Raw genomic sequence first — 27807 nt, forward strand, 5'->3', positions numbered from 1 at the left:
CTTGGCTCTTATGAGGGCTAACCAATCTTAATTTTCATTTTGTAGACTGGTTGACATTACGTTGATACTTAGAAACCAGCCATACTGGAAACGTTTACACCACATGAATTGGCTGATAGTTGTTCATTTGCTAGCATCCCCCGGTTGAGTGGAATTCTAAAACTGTGAGGGTTTGGAGAGACAGATCAGCAAGCACTTCGAGCTTTTTGCTCTTCCAGAGAACTCGAGTTCACTTCCCAGGGACTCACAATAACCTGAAACGCCGACTCCAGGGGGTTCGACGCCCTCTTCTGGCCTCCACGGGCACTGCAAGCATACACATTGCACTCCCAACACATTTCTTTTTCTTTGTTTCTTTCTTCCTTTCTTTTCTTTCCTTTCTTTCTTCCTTTCCTTTTCTTATCTTCCCTTCCTCTATCCCTCCCTCCCTTCCTTCCTCTTCCTCTTCCTTCCTTCCTCCTTCCCTTCCTTTCTTTTATTGTTTGACTGAGAGTCAGAAATTTGCCCCTTTTCTCAGAGCCCAGGGCAGCAGCCTGGGTAGCTCGGCTTCTGAATGCTTCCTGACCACTGAGCCACTGCTACTCAGATTAGATGTCACATGGAAACTTGTCACGGAGGCTTGGGGATAAATATCGGGACCTGGCTCTGTGAGCAAAAATGAAGACACACACTTACTTGGGATCAATAAGAAGCCCGCCATCCTAGAATCTGAACTGTGAAAATGGGGGTTGGTGGGGGGGGCACATAATGCTCAACCCACTCAAAGTGTAGATGAGTAAACGTGTATGAAATTATCAAAATAAAAATAAATAAAACCAACAGGTGAGAGAGAGAGAGAGAGAGAGAGAGAGAGAGAGAGAGAGAGAGCTGGCCCTGTCTGCTAGGTCTTTGGGAAGCACAAGTGTGGCTTCCTGAACCCCGGAGGCCTGCTGATGCTGGATTCGTCCGCTCTGAATCCTGTGTGTGGCTCCCAGGAGCCCACCACTCCCTGGCCCAGTGAACTAACTGACCACATCCGGCGAGTACAGGGCCAGAGTGAAGGAGACGACACTGCTGCTCTCACCAGAGCCTCATCCGATGAAGACAAGCACGCTCAGTCACAGACCAAACTTCAGCTCAGGGACACCCTCAAGCCTCTCCTTCATAGGCCCAGGAACAGTGCCGGACTCGAGGGAACTAGGCCACCTTCCTAGAAATCTGACTGTCCCCTTGCTCCCTGGAGCGGATCCAGGGCTGTTTTCCTTTGCATCCGATCCCAGTCCCCACGTGTCCTGCCTGTCACCTACCTCCCGGCGGCACAGTGTGTGACCATGAAGTAGCCCCGGCTTTGGAACACATCTGTTCACCACATAGAGTAACAGATTCAGCAGCAGACCCCCAAAATCCTTCTATGCAGATGATAAGAGGGGAGCGTGAGCAAGGGCCCCACCAAAAGCAGGCAGATGAGGGTCGGGGGCAGGAGCTGCCCACCGACAAGGGACACAGGGACTCCACCACCTCAGCCATAGGGAGGTCTTATAGAAGGGGGTCTCCCCAACGGGGCTGCTGTGTGAGGCTACGGGACAGGACAAAGGCTGCAGGCAGAACCTGGGAGGGAGGCAGAGACTGAGGGCAGTCAGCGGCAGGTATCACCCAATGGGCCGCAGGTTTGATTCCCTGAACCGGATGGGATTTTCTTCCAGATGAGGCTGCGTTAGCGCCTCAGAGCAGCGATGACACTCTCTACTGCGAAGCCGAGGCCCCCCCAAGCGTTGAGAAAGAGAAACCCACCCGGGAGGATTCAGAAACCGACTTGGAAATTGAAGGTGAGGTCACATCTGCAGAGGGGTGGGGGGGCCAGCCAGCTTCCTCGGGAACTGGAGAGATGTGATTCCACCAGAATGTTCCTCTCTGTCCTGGAAGATAGGGCCAGGAAGGGTATGCTCGATTCTGAAGCACCTGCTCCTCCTGGTTGGCTGGGGACAGACAACACAGGACCTTCTGAGCAGGACCCACATCAGGTTGTTGTTAAGATCTAAACCAATACACAGAAGTGTCTGATCTTTAAATCTCTCTCATATGACTCTGTGTCTGTGTGTGTGTGTGTGTGTGTGTGTGTGTGTGTGTGTGTGTGTGTACATGAGTCCAGGTGCTTTCACAGAGGCCAGAGGCATCAGATACCCCCTGGAGCTGAAGTTACAGACCGTTGCAGCCTTCTTGACATAGGTTCTGGCAGTTGAATTCAGGTCTTCTGAAAGAGCAGTATGTGCGTTTTTAACCTCTGAGCTACCTCTCCAGCCCCACCCCATTCCACCCCATGTGACTCTTATGTGATTTTCCCATAACCCCAGAAGGCACACTTTATTCCATCTTTTCTAGAAAGGAGGCTTAAAGGTTGTGAGAGTCACCCAAAGACAGCAAGAGCTGGCCAGGGCTCCCTAAGCGGATGCCACGTTTGACCTGCTTTCAGCATTCAGTATTCCACGTGGTACCCTAGAGTGTCTCTGCTGCCCTAACCCCAGGGCTTTTTGGTCACCTAAGAGCTCTCGTTTCTCCTGCTTCAGAGCCCCATGTTTTGTCACAGAAATCAAGCATCCCGGTTACCCCATTGGATGGAGCCGAAGCGGACACTCTGTTCTCGCAAACAACACACGGCCAGCATCCCTTCCTTCCTGTTATTTCCCCTAAGGAAAAAAGGGCCAAAAAAGCTCATTTGTGAGCATCTGTGAAGCGAGGGGAGAAGGATGCTGGTCCCATTGGGCGGGGGCAGTCTTCAGCTTTGCACACTTAGTCTAGCCCAGTCACCATTCTTCTCTTGTTGCTTTTGTTTTAGTGAGAAAGGGTTGCGTGTAGTCCAGGCAGACCTTGAATTCACTGCATAGCCAAGGATGACCGTGACCTCTTGATCCCACCCCCTGCCGAGGGCTAAGATTACTTCTGCGCATCGTTATCCCCACCCTCTCGTGTGTTCTCGAACATGGGTGGCAGTCAGTGATTCTCAGGCCACATCAAAAGGGGTCAAAGTGGCCCTTACCCCCAATGTCAGCTTATAAGACTGTCTTGCTGGGCAGTGGTGGCGCACACCTTTAATCCCAGCACTCGGGAGGCAGAGCCAGGCGGATCTCTGTGAGTTCGAGGCCAGCCCGGTCTACAGAGCGAGATCCAGGACAAGCACCAAAACTACACAGAGAAACCCTGGCTCAAAACAAACAAACACACACACACACACACACACACACACACACACACACAAAACAAACTGGTTTTTTGTTTAAGCAGGTGCTTCTCCAAATCTTTGGCAAAGTTTTATTCATGGCTCACAGTTTTTTGTGGTGTTGGGGAATCAAGCCAAGGACTCGAATATCTGTGACCTTGTGACTTCACTCTACTGCCGAGCTGCACCACTGGCTGTGACGTATGTTTTAAGAAGACTACAGGCGGCCGTGGCACATGCCTTTAATCCCAGCACTTGGGAGGCTGAGCCAGGCGGATCTCTGTGAGTTCGAGGCCAGCCTGGTCTAGAGAGCGAGATCCAGGACAGGCACCAAAACTACACAGAGAAACCCTGTCTCGAAAAACCAAAAAAAAAAAAAGATTTATGGGGTTGGGGATTTAGCTCAGTGGTAGAGCACTTGCCTAGGTTCCATCCTCAGCTCTGAAAAAAAAAAAAGGAGAAGGAGAAGGAGGAGGAGGAGGAGGAGGAGGAGGAAGAGGAGGAGGAGGAGGAGGAGGAGGAGGAGGAGGAGGAGGAGAAGAAGAAGAAGAAGAAGAAGAAGAAGAAGAAGAAGAAGAAGAAGAAGAAGAAGAAGAAGAAGAAGAAGAAGGTGATGAAGAAGAAGAAGAAGATGACTAGCTGGGGCTGGAGAGATGGCTCAGTGGTTAAGAGGACTGGTTGCTCTTCCAGAGGACCCAGGTTCAATTCCTAGCACCCACACGGTGGTGGCTTACCACCAGCTTTAACTCTAATACAAGGGGATCCAGCATCCTCCTCTGCTCTCTGTGGGCACCAGCACACATGGTAGATAGACGTACAAGCAGGCCAAACACCTATACACATAAACTTAAGTGATAGTAATAATAAAAAGCAGTGTTGGTGAAACTAAGATTGGGTTAGAGATTCCTTCGACCATCAAAAGTCAACAGCAATGGGCGACTACTTGACCCTGCGATGCTCTCTGAAGGCAGACAGAGGGGCTGGGCCTTTAAATACCACTTAGGACCAGTCTTTGAATGTGGCCAGCCTGGGAAGGTGACCAAAGGCATACTGTTCCTGTTTCCTACAAAGGCCTGGGACGTAAAACCGCTAGCCTCTCCTCTTAACCAGAGGGATATATCCCCCTGGGCTATCTGAAGCTAGTGTCCTCTCTCTTCCCAAACTCCTGGCTCTGGGCTTGGAGTCTACATGAGCGAGATCCACAACAGGCACCAAAACTACATGGAGAAACCCTGTCTCAGAAAACCAAAAAACAAAACCAAACCAAGGTACAAATGCCTGAGGAATGTCCCCTGAGGTTGACTTCTGGCGAGACCATGCACAAGCACACACAAACGCAAACACAAACGCACACGTAAAAGTATGTGTAGAACCATTTCAGTCATTGACAGAAATTGTTTTTAATCCCAAGCCAAAACTGATTTAATAACTTGGTTGTGATACTTGAGTCATCGTTGTTTTTTCTGTTGGCACAGAGGCTGCGCTTTCATCTACTGCTGTTTTAGCCAGCAACTGTGGCTCCCCACTTAGAGCCTGCTTCTCTGGCAGCAGCCTGGCCACTCAGGACACAGCCTGGCGGGAATTCCGTTCCTGAAGACACCGGCTCTGTTGCTGCTACTATATATAACTTTCAATTAAATCTCTATCGTTCTGTTTATCATTAAGACTCGGGAGTCAGAGGCTGGAGTGAAAACCTGATAGCTCAGAGGAGCAAGTAGCTGACCTTCTCTCTTTGCTGACGTCTAGGAGAGAGAGTGTCCTTCCCCTTCCCTCCTTAAAAACAAACAAACAGGGGCTGGAGAGATGGCTCAGAGGTTAAGAGCACTGGTTGTTTTTCCAAAGGTCCTGAGTTCAATTCCCAGCAACCACATTGTGGCTCACAACCATCTGTAATGAGATCTGGTGCCCATTTCTGACCTGCGGGGATGAGTGCAGGGAGAACACTGTACACATAATAAATAAATAAATCTAATTAAAAAACAAACAAACAAACAAAAAAAAAGATGCTATACTAAGTCCCCCCCACACACTATTTGCCTCTCTATTGTCTTCCAGACACCCTACGATTGACTCTCTACGATTACTTTCTGTCAACTCGGCCTCCTGACCCAAGGTTGATTTTATTTAACTAATGCAAACGCAAACTCAGGGTTCACAGTGTGATCAAATATTCTGCAACAAGTTAAACATTGTAGCCAGGTGTATCATCATACACCTTTAATCCCAGTACTTATGAGGTGGAGTCAGGTGGATCTCTGGGAGTTCAAGGCCAGTCTGGTCTATATAGTGAGTTCCAGGACAGACAGAGCAGCTACATAAAAAAGACCCTGTCTCAAAATTAGACAAAAAAATTTGGGGGCTGGAGAGATGGCTCAGTGGTTAACAGCACTGGCTGCTCTTCCAGAGGTCCTGAGTTCAATTCCCAGCAACCACATGGTGGCTCACAACCACCTGTAATGAGATCTGGCGCCCTCTTCTGGCATGCAGGGACACATGTAGGCAGAACACTGTATACATAATAAACAAATCTTAAAAAAAAAAAAAAAAAAAAAAAAAGAATTGGGTGCAAGAGAGGTGGCTCAGCAGTTAAGAACACCGGCTGCTCTTCCAGAGGAAGAACACCCCCATGGCAGCTCACAAAGTTCTGTAACTCCAGTTCCAGGGGATCTGACACCTTCACACCAAAGCACATAAAGTAAAATTTAGAAAAAACTTCAAATATTTTTGTATTGTACTGTAACACAATCACATTATAATCTAATCTAACCCAAAGATATCCTGATTTGATATGTACATACTGAGGAATGGATAGTAGGGAAGTACTAAAAGTCTCTGGTTTTCATAGTTAAACCATGTGGGGTGTTTGTTTGTTTGTTTTGGTTGGTTTTTTGTTTGTTTGTTTGTTTGTTTAATTGATTTTGGTTTTTGGTTTTTGAGACAGGGTTTCTCTGTGCCCCAACTATCTTGCGACTCACTCTATAGTTCAGACTGGCCCCAAACTCAGAGATCCTCCTGCCTCTGCCACCCCAGTGCTGGGATTAAAGACGTGCGCCACCACCGCCTGACTAAACCATGTTTTTACAAGAGGGGGACATTGTATGTGCAGTAAAAAACAAAAATGAAAACAAAAAACACTGTCATTCATAATATACAAGAATCTGGCGTCGCAGCCCAGGTGTTTTGGAAGCTGTGGTGTTGTGTAGTGCCATAGCATGTAAAGGGCTAAGTGTGCGTGCTCTGTTCAGAGTGAAGCCTGTGGTGACGACACAAGATGCCACATGGGCGAGCGCAGCCGGAAATACACTGAATTCCTCTCATGTGTGAATGTCAATTAATCTTCTGCCATCACACCTTCAGAAACGCTTTACTGTGGCCACTTCTTTGTGCCCACCACATTTGGTCACACTCTCCTGCATACACATCATCAGCCGTGGCTGGAAAAGCTGAGTTCTAGAGCAGCTGAGTTCTAGAGTACACCCCCACAAGGGCAGATCCCAGGCAGAGGAAAGCCCAAGCGGAAGAGTTACCTCCCCTGGGGCGATTGGGGCTGAGGCAGGCTGGAGGAGACCCCTCATTTCATTCTGACTTTCTATACAGACACAGAGAAATTCTTCACCATCGGACAGAAGGAGCTGTACCTGGAGGCCTGCAAACTAGTAGGCGTAGTGCCCGCCTCCTACTTCATCCGGAACATGGAGGAGTCCTACATGAACCTCAACCATCATGGGCTGGGCCCCAAGGGCACCAAGGCCATCGCCATAACTCTGGTGGTGAGCATGCTGGCTAACGGTACACATCCGACCTGGTGGAAGAGGCTTAAGGGGGCGGCTGGTTTGACATTCAGAGGGTGCTCTCTTTGGTGTCTAAAGAGCAACTTACCCTGGTCCTTTCTCAGTCACTGGCCATTGCTTTCCCTGTTAGCTCGTGGAAGAGGCTGCACTTTGAAGACTGTGGCCTTTCCTAGTTGGGAAACAAGGCATCAGCCAGCCTGTATGGGCTAGAACCAGGCCCAAGAATTACTGCAAGTACAAAATGTAGACCTGGATCTCCATTCCAAAGCTGACCTTGGCCATGCATGGAGCCACTACTGAGCCGTTCCATTCAATGTCTGCCTTTCACATTATCGTTTTTAGAAATCATATTGCAGAGTAAATCACACTTTTCCACGTGAATAATATTATCTCTTGGCGTATTTTCTGTATTAACTGTGAATGAATAGAACAAAATAAATTGCCTGTGATGGAAAAAGAAAAAAAAAATATTATCTCTTGGCTTGCCATGACCAAACAAGGACTTGACCTTGAATTCTTCACGGGCGGGGGGGGGGGGGGGGGGGGGGGGGGTGTTGATGTCAGGTGACTTCCTATATTGCTCTCCATCATATTCAGGATCCCTCACCGAACGTGGCACTCACTGATTCAGCTTGACTGGCTGGCCAGCAAGGCTCAGGGTCCTCCAGTCTCCTTCCCAGTGCTAGGATCACAGGCATGCACCATTACAGGCATGCACCATTACAGGCATGCACCATTATAGGCATGCACCATTACAGGCATGCACCATTACCTAACACCGGTGCTGAGGATCTGAACCCAGATCCTCATGCTCACCTTGCAAGCACATTACCGACAGCGCCACGGTCTCAGGAACTCTTCCACACGGCCACACTGGGGACCAGGCCTCCAACACAGCACCCTCTCGAGTGCCTGGGATGTTCTAGAGGGAAACCAAGCTCTGGACCAGAGCGGACAGAGAACCACCTTATTCACTAACCACTTCCTTGTCTTTCTTCCTCTCCCACGGTGACGGTCGAAGTCCAACACGACGATCCTCAAACTGGAGCTGGAAGACAACTCCATCATGGACGAGGGCATCCTGAGTCTGATGGAGATGCTGCAGGAGAACTATTACCTGCAGGAGCTGGTAGGGCGGGCGCCCTCCCCCACCAGCCCCTCCTGGCACACCTGGGGACTCAGAACCACTCAAGCCAAGCCAGGGCCCCCCAGCCCAGGCCCAGGTCAGCTTTGGGCTATCTCTAACCAGCCGGTGCAATCCTCCTCTCTAGACACAACTTCTCAGAGGAGGGCCAGGTATCAAGGGCTGGCTCAGGCACTGTACCCTGTGGCTGTGGGAAAACCTGAAGAGCCGTTTCTGGCTGCTCCTTACAAGTCCCGAAATGGAATGTTTTACCCATGCTTTCTTCTTCGGAAAGCGGGGACCTGGTGAGGCGGCTCATATTTAAATCCTCCAAATGAATACTGCCCCAAGCTTCAACACAAACAACTGATAGCCTTATCTGAAATACCAGGACTAAACTGAGGGAGTCAGGTGTCATTAAAGACAAAATTGGAGAAAAATGAGATTCCATGAGAGACATAAAAGAAGCCAGATTGGGAACACGCTTCCTTGCCTTCCATCTCTCTGTCTTTCTCATTACCTCAATCCTAAGCCTTTTACCCCATCTCACCTCCTCCCTCAGCCCCTGACCAGCCCCCACCCCCTTGTTTTTGAGGGCCTTTTTAGTGCTATTCTTTCCTCTGTGTGTGTGCTCTTACCTCTCAGAACGTGTCCGACAACGACCTTGGTATAGACGGAGCCAGGATCATCTCAGATTTCCTCCAGGAAAACAACTCCTCGCTCTGGAAACTGAAACTTTCAGGTGAGCCCACGGGAGGGGAGGGGAGAGGAGGGGACGATGCTGGGAACACAGGGAGAGGAGAGCAGAGGATCTCAGGAGAGCAGAGGATCTCAGAACAGCACGCTGCATCTTCCCCTTGCTGGACCAGGCGGCCTTGCCCCTCCAGGGCCACACCAACGTCCTGCTTTCCCCAACAAGCTCTCTTTGCAGTATTCTTGTCTTGGACATCTCCACCTTCTGGGGTCTGCCTGGCTCGTATGCCTCACTCTCTCACTTCACACCTTCACTCCCATGTCATCTTTGAAAGGGACTTCTCTGACTCCTAGCACGACAGCAATGTCCTATCTATCACCGTTACTCTCTGTCCTCTTTCTCCAGCTGTCTTGATGTCTATTAACCACTTGATTACTGCCTGTCTACCTTGCAATGAGTGATGCGCCATCCGTGATTGGGGGAACAGGGTCACTTGGAGACTCTAGTACCCAGACACGCCCTCACTTGGGTTTGCAGATGCATTCTGTCTGCGGGGCTCTGGAACTTCTAAGTCAGGAAATGAATATAGAGAGTGGTCCTATGATGAACAGTAGGACCTCTTTGGAGGACAACTCTTTGCCCTGGTGGCTTGGGATTCCCACAGATACGTTTTGGTGCAGGTGGTCCAAAACTGTGAAATTGACAGGGGAAAAAAAAAACCTAAAAAGTGGACATTTGCAGTTTCAGAAAATAGAACTCCCAGACACAGATAATGTGTTCACTACTTTTCTGTTTCTGTGATAAAACACCCTGACCCTATGGAAGAAAAGTCTCAAGATCAGGAGATGGCTCAGTGGATGAAATGCCTGCTGAGAAAGCACGAGGACCTGAGTTCAAATCCCCAGGACCCGTGTGAAAGCTAGGTACAAGTGGTGTACGTCTGTCACTCCAGATCAGGGGAGGGCAAGAGATGAGCAGACCCGAGGATCTGTGCGAGATGCTAACTCAGAAAATAAGTGCAGGGTAATAGAGGAAGGCATCCATAAACACACACACACATACACGCATCCATAAACACACACACACACACACACACACACACACACACACACACACACACAGAGATTTTTTTAAAAGACATTGGTGAATAAATTCAATAGCATATTAAATATAGGTGACTAGAAGTAGTGAAAAGGATATTTTATCTTTGCATTACAGGAAATAAATAAGTAGGTAAAAGAATATGAAAGACTGAGCAGATCCAGCATGGCTGGTAGGTGTTCCAGAAGAAGAGAATGAATAAGCAGGAATATTTCAACAAAAATCACTAGCGTGTTTCCTGAAGTCTCAGATCCAGAAAGCGTAGTCAGTCCAAACGGAGCTCAAGGAAAGGAAATAGACACCAGGAGCTGGGGAGATGGCTTAGTGGAGGAAGCGCCTGTGTTTGCACCTCCAGAACCCATGTGGAGGGCTGGCCCGATGGTGTGTCCCTCCAGCCGGGAGGCAGAGGCAGGAGGATCCCGGAAGCTTGCTGGTCAGTTTAGTCAAATCAGTGAGCTCCAGGCTCAGAGCGAGACTCTCTCTCAAAAAACTAGGTAGAGAGTGCCTGAGGAAGACACCTGATATCAACCTCTGGCCTACACACACACACACACACACACACACACACACAATCACACACAATCACATACACATACAAAATAACAAAATAAAATTTAAAAAAGAATTCCACACCTGAATTTGTCAATGAAAAAGCATCCTTTGAGTTACGAAGAAGTGTCTTAAAACATCCATATCTTAGAATCCAGAAAAGCCAAAAAAAAAAAAAAAAAAGAATCCAGAAAAGGAACTAGAATGCTTATTGTTAGTAGAAACTCTCTCATACCTCAGGTACTCCTCTTCAGTTTCACTTGTTTCCCTCCGAGTGCGGTTTTCCTCTTTGATAGAAGGACTAGATTTATCTCATTCTCTGAACAGTACTCCATGTTGCAGGGAGACAGCATAGTTTATAAACACCAGTGGACCGAAGGGACAGTGATGGGTCCTGTCCAGTGTCCCACCTCTCCATTAATGTTTCCAAGGACTTTCTTGCATGCACCTCTTTTTGGGCACATGTTCCAGTATATCCAGATGGACGCCCTAGGGTGTAATGAGTGGATGTAGCCACCTTTGTAAAATCCAAATGTAACTTCTGCGTTTCCCCTTAAAAAGCCTAGAGCCGGTTACAATTCCACCAACGGACCATCTACCTCCCTATCCTACTCCAGCAGGGTATTAACCGAGGTATCTGTGAACCAAATGGTTAAAAGCATAGGTGGTTGAGGTCACAGTACAGGGATCAGAATCCCAGCTTCAACACCTTTTGTTCAGTTAACCTCGTCCTTCTCATGCACGAGCCAAGAACAGCCGCAGACTTCATCTTAGCCGGTGATTCTGAAGGCGGTGGATTACGGTCCAAAGTGCCCAGCGCACCAAGCTGGGATGTTCAAATGCACTAGTCACCAGCAGCAGTTCACACTGACGTTGAGATCGTATTTTCAGACGTTTGTCCCGTCGTTTATTTCCTCTTCTATGAAACGTCAGCTGCTAGATGGAGCTGCTATGACTGTTAAAGCTTTTTATTTTTTTTAAACTTTCGGGTGTGGAGTGTTTTGCCTGCATGTGTGTCTGTGCACCACGTGTGTGCCTGGTGCCCATGGAGGCCAGGAGAGGGCAGTGGATGCCCTGGAACTAGAGCTACAGGTGGCTGTGAGCTGCCATACTGGGAACTGAACCTGGGTCCTCTGGGAGAACAGTCAGTGCTCTTAACCGCTGAGCCATCTCTCCAGTCCGAATGTTAGGCATTCTTACTACACTAAGGATACTCAGATTTGATGCCAGAGAGGAGGAAGGAGACAGCCAGCAGTCTCCTCCATTCCTTGTGTCTACCTATTGGCTTTAAGGGCTTCATCTTGTGGGGGGGGGCAGGGGGAGGGGTGACGGTTCCACCAACGGGAAAGGACCCAGCCGATACGGGAGGGCAAGGGAGCATGGACAGTCCGGAGTGTGCTGCTAATGAAGCATCCTCACTTCAGGAAACAACTTCAAGGAGGAATCTGCTGCACTTTTATGCCAAGCCCTGTCGGTAAGGAGCATGTGAGAATGTCCCTTGGGAATTCTGGGTGACCTGAGAAACACTCTGGGCAAAGGCACTTGCTTGGTTTGGGAAAGTAATATGTGTTTGTTCCCTGCAAAAACTTCAGCAAGTCGTAGAGCTTTCTGGGTAGCAATAATTCTCCAAGAAACCATTAACAGTTAAGCCAAAAGGAAAAAAAATGTGTAGGAAATCATTTGCTTAAGAACCCTAGCCCACCCAATTTCAGGTGCCCAGGAGTCCTCTTTCCTTCTGCCTCAAGGTTAAGTGAAAGTCATGTGATCAAAAGACAAAAATAACCTCTTGTTGGGCATGAAGGCCCATGTTTATAATCCCAGAACTCAGGAGGCTGAGGGAGAAGGATGGAGAGTTCAAGACCAGCCTGTACTAACTACATAGTGATCTCCTGTCTCAAGATAACTAAGTGGAAGAAAATTAACCTCTCTACAATTTGTTCCTTTAGTCCAATTACCGAATTCGGTCGCTGAACCTCAGCCACAACCAATTCTCTGACGTAGGAGGGGAGTACCTGGGACAGATGCTAGGTATGTCCCCCTGGAGGGAAGGGGAGAGGACCTGGGCGGAGGGGCTGGGGAGAAGACCACTTCCAGCTCTCCCTTTATGTGTACGGGCCTTTTGCCTGCATGTATGTACGTGAATCACGAGCGTATCTGATGCCTGTGGAGGCCAGATGGGGCACTGGCACTGGATTCCCTGGAACTGGAGTTACAGACAGTTGTGAACCACCACATTGGTGCCAGGAATTGAACCCAGGTCCTCTGAGGGCAGAGCACCCAGTACTCTTAACGGCTGAGCCATCTCTCCAATCCCTTTCCCTTTCTTACTAACTCAGCCTTCCATGTTTCCTTTGTGGGGTTTGTTTTGGTGGTCCCTCTTTTGATTTGTGTTTTGTTTCTGCTGCTGATGCTGTATTTTTGTTCTTCAGTTTATTGGTGGGTTTTGTTTTGTTTTGTTTTGTTTTGTTTTGTTTTGTTTTGTTTTGTTTTGTTTTGTTTTGTTTTTGAAACAATGTCTCATTGTTATTGAATCCCAGACTGGCCTTGAATTTGAGGTCCTTCTGCTTCCACCTCCCAAGTGTTTGGATCATAGGTATGTGTCCTGAGTGTCCCCATTATAAAAGTGATGTAAATCAGGCTCAAAATAATAGAGCAAAGCCAACATCTGGATGTGAGAAGCGAAACTTGCCAGTGATGAGATCTTGTAGAAAAGCAGCTTGCGTGAGGGCTGGAGAGATGGCTCAGCGGTTACGGCTGCTTGCTGCTCTTGCAGAGGACCCGAGTTCTGTTCCCAGCGCCCAAATCGGGTGGCTCACAACCCCATGTAACTCCAACTCCTGAAGACCAACACTTTCTTCTGGCCTCCTTGGGCAGCCACACACACACAGCATACACTCACCCTGACACACACACACACACACACACACACACACACACACAAACATAAAATAAAGCTCAGGGCTAGAGAGACAGCTCAGCAGTTAAGAGCACTTGCTGTTCCTGGAGGCCCCAAGTCGGACTCCCAGCACCCACATGGTGATTAACAGCCATCTATAACTCCGCTTCTGTGGAACTCAATGCCCTCTTCTGACCTCCACGGGTACCAAGCATGCATGTGGTACACATACATCCATGCAGGCAAAACATTCATACATAAACAACAACGAGTAAGTCTAATAAAAAAATGTTTTAATTACATTCATAAAAAATAAACTAAATAAATCTCTTTTTAAAAAAGCAACTGGCTGATGTTGGGGAGATCAGGATTACTACATGTCACATAACATAAACTGTACCTTCAACTATTCACATATTTTATCGAAACGTATTTAAAACATACACATGATAAAAGATGACAAGATCTTTTGGGAAATTTTCTTGTTGTGATTTTTGAGACAGGGTCTCTCTATGTAGCCCTGGCTGTCCTGAAACTTGCTATGTAGATCAGGCTGGTCTTGAACTCACAGAGAACTGCCTGCCTCTGACTTCTGAGTACTGGAAGCTGTGCCTCCACACACAGCTCTACCGTTTTAATTTGGAGTATTGTGTTTGCTTTTATGTTTGTTTGAGACAAGATTTCATATAGCTAAGGCTGGCCTCGAACTCCTGCTCTTCCTGCCTCCACCCCTCAAATTCAGGGATCAAAGGCGTGCACTACCACGCCTGGCACCCAAGAGCAACTTTAAAGACAAGCAGGTAACAAGGGAGTGTACACAGCATTTGTGTCAACACAAGGATTTGCACCACCAGGCAATGTAGTCCGGATGCCCTATGGGCTCAAGAGGTTAAGGCTTGATCTACCCAGCCAGCTTGGAGGTGACAGACCCTGTCCATCTCTAGGCGTGGTGGCGTGGGCCTGTAGTCAGTACTACCTGCTTGGGAGACTGAGACTAGAAAGCTGTGGGTCCGGGTTGGAGAGCAGGCTTGGAGGCTAAGAACACTTGCCCCTGCAGAGGAGGACTCGGGCTCAACTGTCTACACCCACGTGGTGGCTCACAAGCGTGCACGCGTGAGCTGGGCATGACGCAGAGGCAAGAAGACCGCCGCAAATACATAGCCAGTTCTAGGCCATGTGATGGCTATAGGCCGAGAGACCCTGTCTAAAGCACAAATAAATTTCATTTATTTTTTTATGTGCATTGGTGTTTCGCCTGCATAGATGTTGGTGTGAAGGTGTCAGATCCCCTGGAAGTGGAGTTACAAAAAGTTGTGAGCTGCCGTGGGGGTGCTGGGAATTGAACCCGAGTCCCCAGGAAGAACAGCTAGTACTCCTAACCGCTCTGCTGTCTCTCCAGCCCCCCATGAATAAATTTTAAAAGTGTGCTTTCTGTGCAAATCTTGACCCCTAACTATAACTTCCATCTTTGGATAATCATATCCTCAAGTCTCAGTCTCAGTCTCAGTCTCAGTCTCAGTCTCAGTCTCAGTCTCAGTCTCAGTCTCAGACTCCCTCCCTCCCTCCCTCCCTCCCTCCCTCCCTCCCTCCCTCCCTCCCTCCCTCCCTCCCTCCCTCTCTCTCTCTCTCTCTCTCTCTCTCTCTCTCTCTCTCTCTCTCTCAGAGAGAGTCTTATATAGCCGGCCTAGAAGTTGCTTTATATCTGAGGATGACCTTGAATTTCTGGTTTCCCCGACTCTACCCTCTAAGTGCTAAGATTACAGGCATACACCACCATGTCCAATTAACGTGGTTCTGGAGATCCACCCCAAAGCCTTACGCCTGCTAGGCAAGCACTCTGTCAATTGAGTCATGCCCTTCGGGATCCCAGACGAACACTCAAGATATACGTCACTGTATTTGTGACAGCAGGGTAAACATCTATGATGGAGTCCTTCCACAGTCTGCGCTGTCTTCTTCGGTGGCGTCTCAGAGTGCACACCTCTTCACGAGAAAACATCTGTGGTCACCTGCTGACCGGCTAGATCACGCCACTTGCCCTCTTTAATAGAAAAGTGGGACTGTTTTAAGTCATCTTTTTCCCCAGAATTAAAGGTCATCTTTCAATCTTGTGTCTAAGTAACTTACTGAAAATTATCACTGGCCAGGCATGGTGGCATACAAACTTTAATCCCAGCACTTGGGAGGCGTGGATGGATTTCTGTGAGCTCCAGGCCAGCCAGCGTTATATAGTGAGACTCTGTCTTTAAAATTAAAAAAAAAAGGGGGGGTGGGGGGGTGGAGAGATGGCTGGTTAAGAGCCATCTCTGGTTAAGAGATGGTTAAGAGTACTGACTGCTCTTCCAGAAGACCCGGGTTCAATTCCCAGCACCCACATGGCAGCTCACAACTGTCTGTCATTTCACTTCCAGGGGACCCGACACCCATGCACTTTTAAAATGCTGTCACCTGGGTGTTCTAGCTTGCCTACCCATCTCCAGGGCTGTGGGTCTGAGGCGGGGTCTTGGCGATGTGGGAGATGCTGAGCTGTGTCTCTGTTCCTCCCAGCCCTCAATGTAGGGCTCCAGTCGCTGAACCTGAGCTGGAATCACTTCCACACTCGGGCAGCTTTGGCCCTGTGTAACGGTCTCCGGGTAAGTCACGCTCTAAGAGGTGAGTTCAACCGCTTCCTTGAAGTCACCACGCATCCGGGTGTGCAGAGCTCTCACCAAGTGTCTCCTGAGTTGTTGGGGTTCCTCCCACGATCCCTGGATGTGCCCTTCTAGTTTATAAATCCTCCCTACTGAGGCCTGAGTACCGTCTCTAGGGATGCTTTCAGAGGATAGTTCAGCTAAGGGGCAGAGAGACGATCTCGAGAGGACCTGAGATCGAGCCCCGTCTGGAGGGAAAGGGAATGATTGTGTACATCCGTCTCTAGAGAAAACCACTGAGCTCTGGGGGAGGAGTGGGGAGGGAAGGTGAGAGTGAGGGTTAGGCTGGGACGGGATGGATTGAGAGTTGTGGGGGGTGACGGTAAGGGCGGAGTATGTTAGGAGTAAGGATAAAGGTTTAGATCGGTTAGGATGAGGGTGGGGGTGAGGCCTGGGGCTGGGCTGGTAGTCAAGGCATTTTCCCCGGGGAGTCTCACTCCACCTTGATGCCGGTGCTGTTCCCCTCCCCTGGAGTCTAACGTGACCCTGAAGAAACTGGACGTCTCCATGAACGGCTTCGGGAACGAAGGCGCTCAGGCCCTGTCGGATGTCCTCAGACTCAACAGCTGTCTGATCTACATAGACGTCAGCGGAAACGGCATCACCAATGAGGGAGCCTCCAGAATCAGCAAGGGCCTGGAGGTCAATGAAAGCCTCCAAGTGATGAAGGTAGACTCGCTGAGCTGGCGCCTTGGTGTGCATGTCTGTGTCTGTACGGCACGCGCCTCTGCCTGTGTGTCCGTGAGTGTGTGTGTGTGTGTGTGTGTGTGTGTGTGTGTGTGTGTGTACATATATTTGTATGTGTGTGATCCATCTGTCTGTGTTGTAGGGAAGCAGGGTGGTAGAAGTGGACTGGATAATGCTAGGGAGAATCATCTCACACACACACCACACACACACACACCACACACACACACACACACCACACACACACACCACACACACACACACACACACACACACACACACCACACACACACACACACACACACACACACACACACACACACACACACACCGCACTTCCGTGTGCACACGGTGCCCTTGCTATACACCCAGGGCTGCCCCAGCTCTCGGGTGACACGTGTGCTTCTACACAGGTCCCCCCTCGTACCATCTGGGTCTCTCTTGGGATTTTCTTCCCACTAAGGCCATTTTATGCTTTGGGGATACTAATCCCAGATCCCAGTGGTTTCTGGCACTCCTCTGATCCCCATGAGCCTCTGCAGCCTCAGCTCACCCCTGCTCTTCATGGCTCCCCTGGCCTCCTGTTTCCTCCTCTCCTTCTTAGCACCAGCCACGCCCATGCCTGCTCTGCTGCAGAGCATGGCGCACAAGCATCCACCACAGCCTGCGACCTCCTGCATTAGGGGACCGCGGCCAGCACTCTGCTCTCCCTCCGTGCAGAACTCTATACTATGATTCCTGACTATGCCCTCATTTGAATGGGAACTCTTCCTCCAGACAAGGATGTTCAGTTTGGCCATGATCATACCCTTCATACCCAGCATGGTGCTGGACACCCGGCGAATCTGTAGTAAGTGAATGGATGGACGGATTAATATTTCATTGTAAATTAGCTTACTTGGGGAGACTAATTATGACACAGGCCTTTGGAGAGCTGGAAAAAACAGATGCATGAGAACTTCTGTTCCGAGGTCTTCTCTCTGGGGCTCTCTCAAGCCACACCCTGAATCTGATGATGCAATAATTCATTAGTCCGTTGCCCAGTATGGCCAGGTATCTCTGCCAGCTCCACCGTCCAGACGGGAAAACAGAGGCTAAGTGACTCATTCAGACCACGTCACTATGAAGAGGGTGGCCGCTTGACTGGCTCTCTAAGACCATTCTAACCACCCCACCCCCAAGAGGATGGTGGAGGCATGGCGGGCGTTGGGATCCTTGTTGATGGAGGAGGAGTGGATGTGAGAAAACGGAGAATAAACCTGCTGTCTGAGGTGCCGTGAAGGGGACAAGAAGAAGCCAGATTCTGAAAGAGGAAGTATGATAATGGCCAATAGAACCAGACTGGACATCCAGAAGGAAAGCTAGACTTCCCAGCTGGGGTGGAATGGGACCACTCCACTCAGAGAGGCGGTCCAGGCTGTGAGTAACTCAGCCTTAAGGTCCGGTGCAGCCAAGGATTGCTGTAAGAACCTGAACCTTTTGAAAGGTTCCATCGACTAAGAAGTAAGGCTGGCAGGATGGCTCAGTGGGTAAAGGCACTATCTGCCGGGCCCAATGACCTGAGTTCAATCCCCAGAACCACATGTTAGAAGGGGGGAAAAAAACGACTCCCGCGAACTGTCCTCTGACCTCCACATGCGCGTCATGGCACACATGTATGCACACATGTACACACACACACACACACACACACACACACACACACACACAAACACATGTACACACACACTAATAAATACACACAGTTTTAAAACATATCCTTTTTTTTTTTAAGAGGCCATCTTATACAGATGGACAATGGTTGCCTCTGTCTATTGGAATTAGGTGATTCCAAACATGTTTTCAACTTCTAATCTTCCACAGTGGTCATAGGGAACAAATGGATTTTTAAACTTTAAAAGATGTTTAAAGTGGAGCTGGAGAGATGGCTCAGCGGTTAAGAGCACACACTGCTCTTTCAGAAGACCTGGGCTCAATTCCCAGCACCCATGTTGGGTGGGTGGCTCACAACCACCTGTAACTCCAGCTCCAGGGGCTCTGAAGCTCCCAGTCTCTGTGAAAACACACACACACACACACACACACACACACACACACACACACACACTAAAATAATTTTTTTAATGTCTTAAATAAAAGAAAAAAGTAGAAAAGGAAATTCCCAAAGGAAGTATCTACTGTCCTCCACACTCATACCTCCTCGGTCCCCCGTCTTGGGAAGCTAAGAAATCTCCCTGGGAAATGAGTCCCACAAAGTCCAGGTGCCGAGCTGCACAATCACCGGATTTTTCTCACCAGAGAACATCAGAGTCTGGGAAACCGGCACACAGTAAACGCCCTATAAAACCCATGGCTTCCCTGCAAATACAACCACCTGAAGTGGCCTCCCATAGCAACAGGCACCACCCATGCACTGCTCGCCATGCACCGGGCACCTTTTTGAATGCTTTGGCTGGATTATTTGGTTGGGACCCTTGGAACAGCTCCTCCATGGGTACAAAGAGGCCAGGGAGTCAAAGCCAAGGGCAGCTGCCTCCACACTCGCTCTTCCTGATCTCCATCCATGCTTCTGTGGCTCTCGGGCCCCCTTGCAATACTAACCTAAGCCCACAAGGTCCACCATGCCGTGACCTTTCCTGGCTCTGTTGCCTTCTCCTCTCTGTTCCTACTTACAGAGCATGTGTTATTATTGTCCAACACGCCCCCCCCCATTCTGTTTTCTCCAGCGCACCTTCACCCTTGCCTGCTCTTTTCTTCTTCAGTGAATCTTTCCCCCACTCTGCTCCTGATCCCCCTTCAGATATGATTAATTCCCCCCATCCCAGCAAGGCTTTACTCAAGGGTCCTCTACCCATGATGGACCCACCTTTCTTTGCTCCTACAGTATGTATGCGTCCCTCTGTCACTGCTGTCCTCACATATCTGATGCCATTTACTTATCTACCTGTCTTCTCCAACTAGAGTAATGTCATCTGAAGACAGAGCCCTTGTCATGTCTACTTGGGCTTAGCTCACTGGCTAATACACAGCAGGCCTCGATAAATATTTGTTGGAGGATGGATGTGTTGGGTGGGTGGAGGGTGAGATGGATTGACACGTGTAGGTTGGTGGATGGATCTGTAGTAAGGTAAGATGGATGGATGGATGAGTGGATGAATGGATGAGTGGGTGGATGAGTGGATGATGGAAGGATGGATGGATGAGTAGATGAATAGATGAGTGGATGGATGGGTAGTAAGGTAAGATGGACGGATAGATGAATGGATGGATGAATGGAGGATGGAAGGATGGGTGGATGAGTGGATGATGATGGATGAATGGATGAGTAGATAGATAGATGAGTGGATGGACAGATGGGTGGATGGATGGATGAGTAGATGGATGAATAGATGGATAGATGAGTGGATGATGGAAGGATAAATGCATGGGTGGATAGATGATAAGAGAGACTGGTGAGTGGGTGGGTAGACAAATGGAAGCATAGTGAAATGGATTAATTAGTGCATGTATGCATAGATGGATGGAAGGTAAGGTGAATTGATGAGTAGATGCATGGGTGGGTAATAGATGGACAAAGCGATGAACTTATGGGTTATGGGTGGGTAGAGTAAATGAATAGACACATGCATGCTGAGTAGCGGGTGGAAAGATGGGATGATGTATGGTGGGACAAACGGACAGGAAGAGGTGGAGAGGTCTAGGAGCAGCAGAGAGGTTGTGATTTGGGGAAAGTGAAGCTGTCCTCTAACAGCCTCTCCTGCCCCATCTCAGGCTCCTCCTGCTGTCCCCTTCCCCCACAGCTTTTCCTGAACCCGATGAGCATGGAGGGGGCAGTGCACCTTATCCTGTCCATCAAGAGGAACACCAAATCCAGGATGGAAGAGCTTGACATCTCTGTAAGTGATCAAATACCGGTCATTTGCTCCCGGCACAAGCCAATCACCATTCTGCCAGCTATGCCCCTGACAGGCCCTCCCACACAAGAGGCAAGGGGCTAAGTGAGGGGAGTAGCCCTTCAGTGAACATCACCACGATGTGCAATAGTGTACTCGATCCTGGGAACCCAGGACATGAGCACCTAAGAGTATTCACGAGGAAAAACCATAGAGAGAGATAGGGGACGAAATTTGTACACTACCAAATTTGGTAATAAATGGACTGGGTCCCAGAATCCCAGGATTTTTTTTTCAACCTTGGCTGACCTGGAACTTGCTATTATATAGACCAGACTGGCCTCAAACTCACAGAAATCTGCCTGCCTCTGCCTGCCAGAGTGCTGGGATTAAAGACGTGTGCCACATACCCAGTCAGAATCCCAGGATTTTTAGGACCCACCTCACAAATGCATTTTTGTTTCACAACTTGTGGCTTAATGTGCTCAGAGCTCTACTTAGAGGTGATCCTTTCCTGAAGGAGGAACGTGAACCAACTAGCCTGCTGCCTGGGACATGGCCAATCATTGCAGGGATGGCAGCTGGTACTAACAACATCTTATACTTTCGACCACTGGTACTTTTTGTCCCAATGTGATTTCAGGGTGCTGGATCCTCAAGCGCTACTCTAAGAGGTTCGTAGAGTATTGTGTTCATTTCCAGAGTGGCTACACCAAAGTACCACAAGCCAGGAAGCTAATACAGGAGAAACGCATTGCCTCTCAGCTCTGGAGACCAGAAATGCAAGATCTAGGTGTGGATCTGGGTTCCTTCTCCAGACTTGAGAAGGAATCTGCTCCTGACTTCTCTCCTGGCCTCTGCTCTTGCTGGCAGTCATTGACACCCCTTGGCTTGCAGACTTATCACCCCAATCTCTGCCTTCAGCCTCTCATGGCATTTTCCTTGAGTCCACGACCATCTCTAAGCAAAATCCCTTTTTATTTTTCCTAAGGATTTCATCGTATTAGATCAGGGCCCACCCTAATGACCTCATTTTAACTTGCTTATCTCTTGCAAAGCCCCTATTTCCAAATGGGGCCATATCTACGGGATAAGACCTGAAACCCACTTGGTGTGGTGGCCCGTGCCTTTAATCCTAGCACTTTTGGAGGCAGAGGCAGGTGGATCTCTTTGAGTTCAAGGCCAGCCTGGTCTACACAGTGAGTTCCAAGACAGCCAGAGCTATACAGTGAGACCCTCTAAAAAAAAAAAAAAAAAAAAAAAAAAAAAAAAAAAAGCAAAGGGACTTCAATGCCCTTGGAGGGCGTGGAACAGTTTTATTTCTGTTGCATAACACTCTGACGAAAAGCCAACGAGGAAAGAGAAGCTTATTCCAGGTTACAGTCCATCACAGCAGACAAGTCACAGAGTCAAGAGCTTGAAGCCGGTCACATCACATCCATAGTCAAGAGCAGAGAGAACTGAGTACATGCATGCGTGCAGGCCTAGTGCTTGGCTAGCCCTCTCTGTCCTTATACAGCCCAGGTCCCCCATCCAGGGAATGGTCTGTGGGTCTTCCCACATCAGTCAAGGCAATCAAGACAATCCAGCACCGACATGCCCACAAGCCAACCTGATCCAGCCAATCCCTTCCGCGGATCTTCTTCCCCAACGATTCTCAGGTTGCGGCTAATCAACATTTAAAACTAACCATGATGATGCCTGGTGGTGGTGTGGCGCACGCCTTTAATCCCAGCACTTGGGAGGCAGAGGCAGGCGGATCGCTGAGTTTGAGGCCAGCCTAGACTGCAGAGTGAGTTTCAGGACAGCTACCTAGAGAAACCGTCTCAAAAAAACAAAACAAAACATAAAACAACTAACCATCCTGAACGTGGGGGTGCAGACTCGGTCTGTAGCACATCCTTTCCCTCATTTCCCACGTCACCTACAAGAAACCTGAAGCACAGCCATTGGGTCATTTGCCCAGGACCCACAGCAAATGAGAAACACCTAGGAGAAAGCCAGGGCCCCGCCTCCTTCTCTAGTTCCGTGAAGGCAGTGATGTGAGAGTATCTTCCTTCCCCTAATGCTTCACAGTGATGTGCCGTAAGATTTCCCCTCATGCTTGCAGTTATCTGAGTCATGATGTTTTGAACATCTGCAGCTGAATGCTTCTCCACTTGAAGCCACTGACGCGCTCGCTCTTCTTTCTCTTTGCTCCGTCACCCACCCCTCCCTGCCCCCCCCCCCCCCCCCCCCCCGCTCCTGAGTCTTTCTCCTCAGAGGCCCCATCTCTCCACACTCGTACTCTAGCCTTGACTGTCCCTGGATACAATGCCCCTCAGCCCCAACCCACACTGCCCCCAGAGTCTCAGCCACATTCACATTTCATAGCCATTTGCCCACCTGACTCCTGCAGGCAGGGGGCGTGGCCCCAGGCTTGGTACACTTGAGGAAACCTTAGAAATGCGCTGCTTAGGGGTCCGTGAGCCATGCATAACGGCCATTAAACCAGTCCGCCAGAGCCAATAGACAGAGTTAGCCAGTTCGTCTTCTTCTGATACTGTGACGAAGTGATTGAAGCCAGGGCGTTCTAAAGAAAGGATTGCTATTTAGTTTACCACTCCAGAGGCCGAATGACCCGGTGGCATGGCATCAGCTCTGGTGATGGCCCTTCTGATCACCTTACCTTACACAAGATGGCATCACCGAGGTCTTGCACAGGGAAAGGAAAGGATGCTGCGTGGAGAGACAGGAAGCCGAGGACTCAGTCTCCTTTCCTTCTTGAACTAACAGGTCCCCTGAGCATGACACCTGTTCCTGTGAGGGCAGTGTCCCCAGAGACCCAAGCTCCTCCCACTAGACCTCTGAAAGGTTCCATCACTATTCACACTGCCCTGGGGACCAAGTGTCCTACCCTCTTGTCAATGATGACGCCATGACTCTAACCGTACTGGAATTCCTGCTCTGTAGATACTCCTAAGACCAGAGTATCTGCAAAACCTTCAGCCCCTTAAGCATGAGTTTAATCCTTTGAAAAGGCAAAAAGGGACTCAGAACCACACCCGAAGAAAGATGAGGGTCGTCTAGCTCATGGAGAACAGGCTAGATCGCTCTTCCAAACCACATGCACTCTCCATGTCCTGGGTGGCAGCTCTGACTTCTTCCAAAAGAGGAGTTTCCAGTTCGCTGTGAGCCGTAGCAGGATGGTTGGCACTGGGGATCCTGGGTACCTGCTCTGAAGGACAACATTCACATAGATGTGGACAGGTCAGGGTATCTGTGTATAGACCAGCCTCTGCCCATCAAATGGGGTCACTTAAAGTTATCGCCTCAGAAAAGAGCTGACTCCCTAGCATGTTGCAAACAAGCCACCCAAACACAATGAAAACATCTAAACAAAGTCTCCTAGGAGATCTGAGCAGACTGACACATGCTTATAATCCCAATGTTCAGGGGGCTAAGGCAGAAGGGCCACTATGAGTTCAAAACCGACCCATGCTTCTTAGTGAGTTCAAGGCCGGTCCAGGCTACAAAGTAAGACCACTACACACACACACACACACCACACACACACACACCACACACACACACACACACACCTGGGAAACTTACAAATTAAGTCACAAGCTCCATAACACCAGAACAGCCCTGAGGATGTAGCTAAGTTCTACTTGTCTGGCATGCACCAAGTCTTGGATTGCATGCCTACCACCCCATAAAACTGGCCATAGTGACACACACCTGTAATCTCAGCATTGAGAGAAGAAAACAGGAGAATCACCATGAGTCCAAGGCCAGCCTGGGTGACATCCAAGGCTGTATTAGATTACAGAATGAGACCCTGCCTCAAAAAGTAACCCATGACACAAGTCAGTCCCACGCTAGAAAACACCAGAACCCACGCCAGTTCAGAAGCAGAATGTACCAGAGGGACCAACGCTCCTGAACTTGGCTTGGGTGGGAGGGACGGGTACTCGAGTCGGCCGGCACACGGCACAGTGACATCAGCTCCACCGTGGTCCCTCTCTCCTTGCTGCAGAACATTCTGGTAACAGAGCAGTTTGTAAGAGTCCTGGATGGGGTCTGTGCCCTTCACCCCCAGCTGGATGTGGTGTACAAGGGATTACAGGGTCTCTCCAGCAGGAGAACCACCTCTCTGTGGACCAACCCCATGAAACTGATCCAGGTGAGCTCCTCCCCCTTAGAGCTTTAGAAAACCCCGGAGGAAGCTGCCTCATGGTCCCAAATCACCCACCCAGCACTGGCTCTGCCTGAGTGTCAATGTGATCCTTCCTAATAAGGTTCCTTGCAGTGGAGACCTGAACGGTTGCCCTTGGATACTGGGTCATTGGACTCTGCTTCTTACCCCAAAGGAGAGAAAAGCTGAGATGTTGGAGGGGGGGGTGAAGGCACAGGATAGAGTCTGCTACCTGAGACCTGCCTTTTACTAATGTGCCTCCAAAGGCAAGCCACGGAGGCCTTCAGTGCCTCAGTCTTTTCACCTGTAAAATGGGAAGGGACGAGAAGGGTGGCTGTGAAGACTGAACTACTTAATAGGTATAACGGGTGCTCAGAGTAAGGCCTGGACATAATAAGCACCCTGGGCTTGCAACTTCTAAGACTGGATGCCGAGTCATCCCACACTTAGCAGAGTCCTTTATTTCTGGGCACACAGCTGTCAAGCCCTCTCTTAGTGTGTCTCCAGAAAATCACAAGTAGGTACAAGGGTGAAATTTTAAAAACCAAGCGAATATTGATGCTGAAAGGAACTTTGCATCCCTGGTGTGGCATCTCTCGGGCGTGGCTGCACCTCTGCGGTCCGCCATCTGGGTGTGCTGTGCTAATGCAGTTCCTTGGGTGTGCCCCTCTCCCCTGCCTCAGGCTGTTTCTGGCCTCTGATTGGTCAGTTCTGTTCCTCAGTTTCCAAAACTAAATCGAAAAAGGTCTTCCATAAAAATTATTATGTGCATAGTTCTAGAAGGCAAAAGGTATCAGGTTTGTTTAGGAAGAAGACTCCAATGAAACCAGGGGGAGATGGGTTTTAAGAAGGGAAGCCAGATGCAGAGCGAGGGTCCCACTTCTTGTTTTTAAAGAATATAGAAATGTGGGCTGGAGAGATGGCTCAGAGGTCAAGAGCACTGGCTGTTCCTCCAGAGGTCCTGAGTTCAATTCCCAGCACCCACATGGTAGCTTACAACCATCTGTAATGAGATCTGGCGCCCTCTTCTGGCCTGTAGACATACATGTGGACAGAACACTGTATACATAATAAATAAATATTAAAAAAAATAAAAATGGAGAGTGGCAAGCTGGGCAGTGGTGGCGCATGCCTTTAATCCCAGCACTCGGGAGGCAAAGGCGAATGGATCTCTGAGTTCGAGGCCAGCCTGGTCTAAAGAGTGAGTTCCAGGATAGTCAGGGCTACTCAGAGAAATCCTATCTTGAAAAAAAAAAAAAAGAAAGAAAAAGAAAAAAGAAAGAGAAAGAAATGGAGAGTGGGATGAGCCGACAGGGGCGAAAGACCCTGAGCCAGATGCCGCTGGATCTCAGGAACAGCAGAATTAATTAATTAATAAATTAAAATTTGAGTGTAAGCCTCAAGTGGTGTTGCAGACCTGCCATCCCAGTACTCAGGGTGCTTGCCTGGGCTACAGAGTGGCCAGCCTGGGCAACTTAAAGAGACCCTGTCTCCAAAATATTAAATCAAAAGAGGGCTAGCTGAGTATGCAGCTCCGTGGCAGTTCATTTGTTTAACGTGTGTGAGGTCCCAGGTTCAATCCTCAGCACCGCAAAGAAAAAGAGAGTGTAGGGGGGAAGAAATCTTCAGGTAGAGATGAAATAAGACATCTGTGTACACTACGGTTGGAAAGAGGCAACCAGGTGGCTGGGAAGATGGGACAGATTCAGGAGTGACCAAAAGAAAATGTCACAGGAGAAACAGGACGAAAGTGAGCGTGGCCACCAAACTTCGCCCGAATTCCAAGGAAAGACACCCCAGGACGAGCCAAGAGAAAAGGAGGGCTTCCTGGCAGAGGTGGGGCTGGGGAGGATCCCGGAAGAATATAGGAAGGACCGGAGTGAGCACGGAGCCTGGACGGCGGTCCAGCAAGAGGGCTTCTGCCCGCAGAGCAGGGAGGGTTTACCCACGGAGTGCAGGCAGCCTTGGGGGGCACTGGAGGCAGCAGGACCACGTCAGTCCAGACTCAGACTCAGAAAGGAGGCTGACCCAGACGTGGTTGGTATCTTCAGATTTCAGACCTTGCGTTGGGGTTTGATTCCGTCTGGCGCAGGGGGCCAAGGGAACTGTTGAGCCCTGGAAACGGTGTGAATCCACCAGGACTAACGGGCCGTCTTCGAGACAGGGTTTCTCTGTGTAGCTTTGCGCCTTTTCCTGGAACTCACTTAGTAGTCCAGGCTGGCCTCGAACTCAGAGATCCGCCTGGCTCTGCCTCCCAAGTGCTGGGATTAAAGGCGTGCGCCACCACCGCCCGGCCCAGAAATGCTGCTTTTAAGGCTTCCTGGCAAAGCACTTCTCCATGGGTACATTTGTGGGTGTGGGTGTGGGGGGGGGGGGGGTGTGAGAACCCTAGGTGTGCCTCGAGCCCATCCAACCAATCACGCGGCAGTTGCGTGATCTCCCAGCTGAGAGAAGCCCCACCCACCAGCCACAGAGCCCCAATTGCGCAGGGTGTTGATGGAGGTCATTTCAAAGCCTAATAATAGACCTCAATCTGGTCGCCACGGGGCACCCGTGAGACCAGGGGCTGCTTAGCAGCTTTGGTGTCCGTCTGTGAAGTCGGGGAGTGGACGGGATGAGTGGAGCCTCTGTTGGGTTGGGGTGAGGCTGCCGGGGAATTAGACAAATACAGGCGCCATTGCTCCTCGCCTGCACTTGGTGCTCGCTCTGAAGCCGTGGTGAAAGGACAGATGGCCTCAAGCTGGAGCTGCCTTCTCCCATTCCCCTGGGACGTCTGGGTCCAGGAGTTTGGGCCACCCTTTGGAGGGACGAGGAGGGAGGTGTGATAGCCACAATAAAGCCAAGCGTTTGCTCCTGGCACCTCCTGCTCCTCTCAGAACTACACAGACCAGCAGAAGATCTCAATTGTGGAGTTCTTCAAGAACTTGAATCCGTCGCAGTCAATGACAATGCCCGTGGGGGAGTTCCGGAAAGCCATGATACAGGTGTGCTGACTCCCGGGGCCTCTGGG

The 27807-nt window shown here is 49.6% G+C and overlaps 1 protein-coding gene across 1 annotated transcript in view; it reads left to right on the top strand.

The window, feature by feature from the left end:
* Lrrc74a (leucine rich repeat containing 74A) overlaps positions 1-27807 on the top strand; it is a 31056-nt gene that overhangs the window by 572 nt on the left and 2677 nt on the right. Inside the window, exons 2-12 of the mRNA XM_042260969.2 lie at positions 1683-1805; positions 6791-6963; positions 8006-8113; positions 8753-8849; positions 11876-11925; positions 12398-12479; positions 15895-15980; positions 16512-16706; positions 20525-20620; positions 24639-24785; positions 27674-27781. Of these exons, the coding sequence (XP_042116903.1) occupies positions 1683-1805; positions 6791-6963; positions 8006-8113; positions 8753-8849; positions 11876-11925; positions 12398-12479; positions 15895-15980; positions 16512-16706; positions 20525-20620; positions 24639-24785; positions 27674-27781 (1265 nt within the window). The remainder of the gene's footprint in view (positions 1-1682; positions 1806-6790; positions 6964-8005; positions 8114-8752; positions 8850-11875; positions 11926-12397; positions 12480-15894; positions 15981-16511; positions 16707-20524; positions 20621-24638; positions 24786-27673; positions 27782-27807) is intronic.

This window comes from Peromyscus maniculatus, chromosome 14 (genome assembly GCF_049852395.1).
Source record: "Peromyscus maniculatus bairdii isolate BWxNUB_F1_BW_parent chromosome 14, HU_Pman_BW_mat_3.1, whole genome shotgun sequence".
Lineage (NCBI taxonomy): Eukaryota > Metazoa > Chordata > Mammalia > Rodentia > Cricetidae > Peromyscus > Peromyscus maniculatus.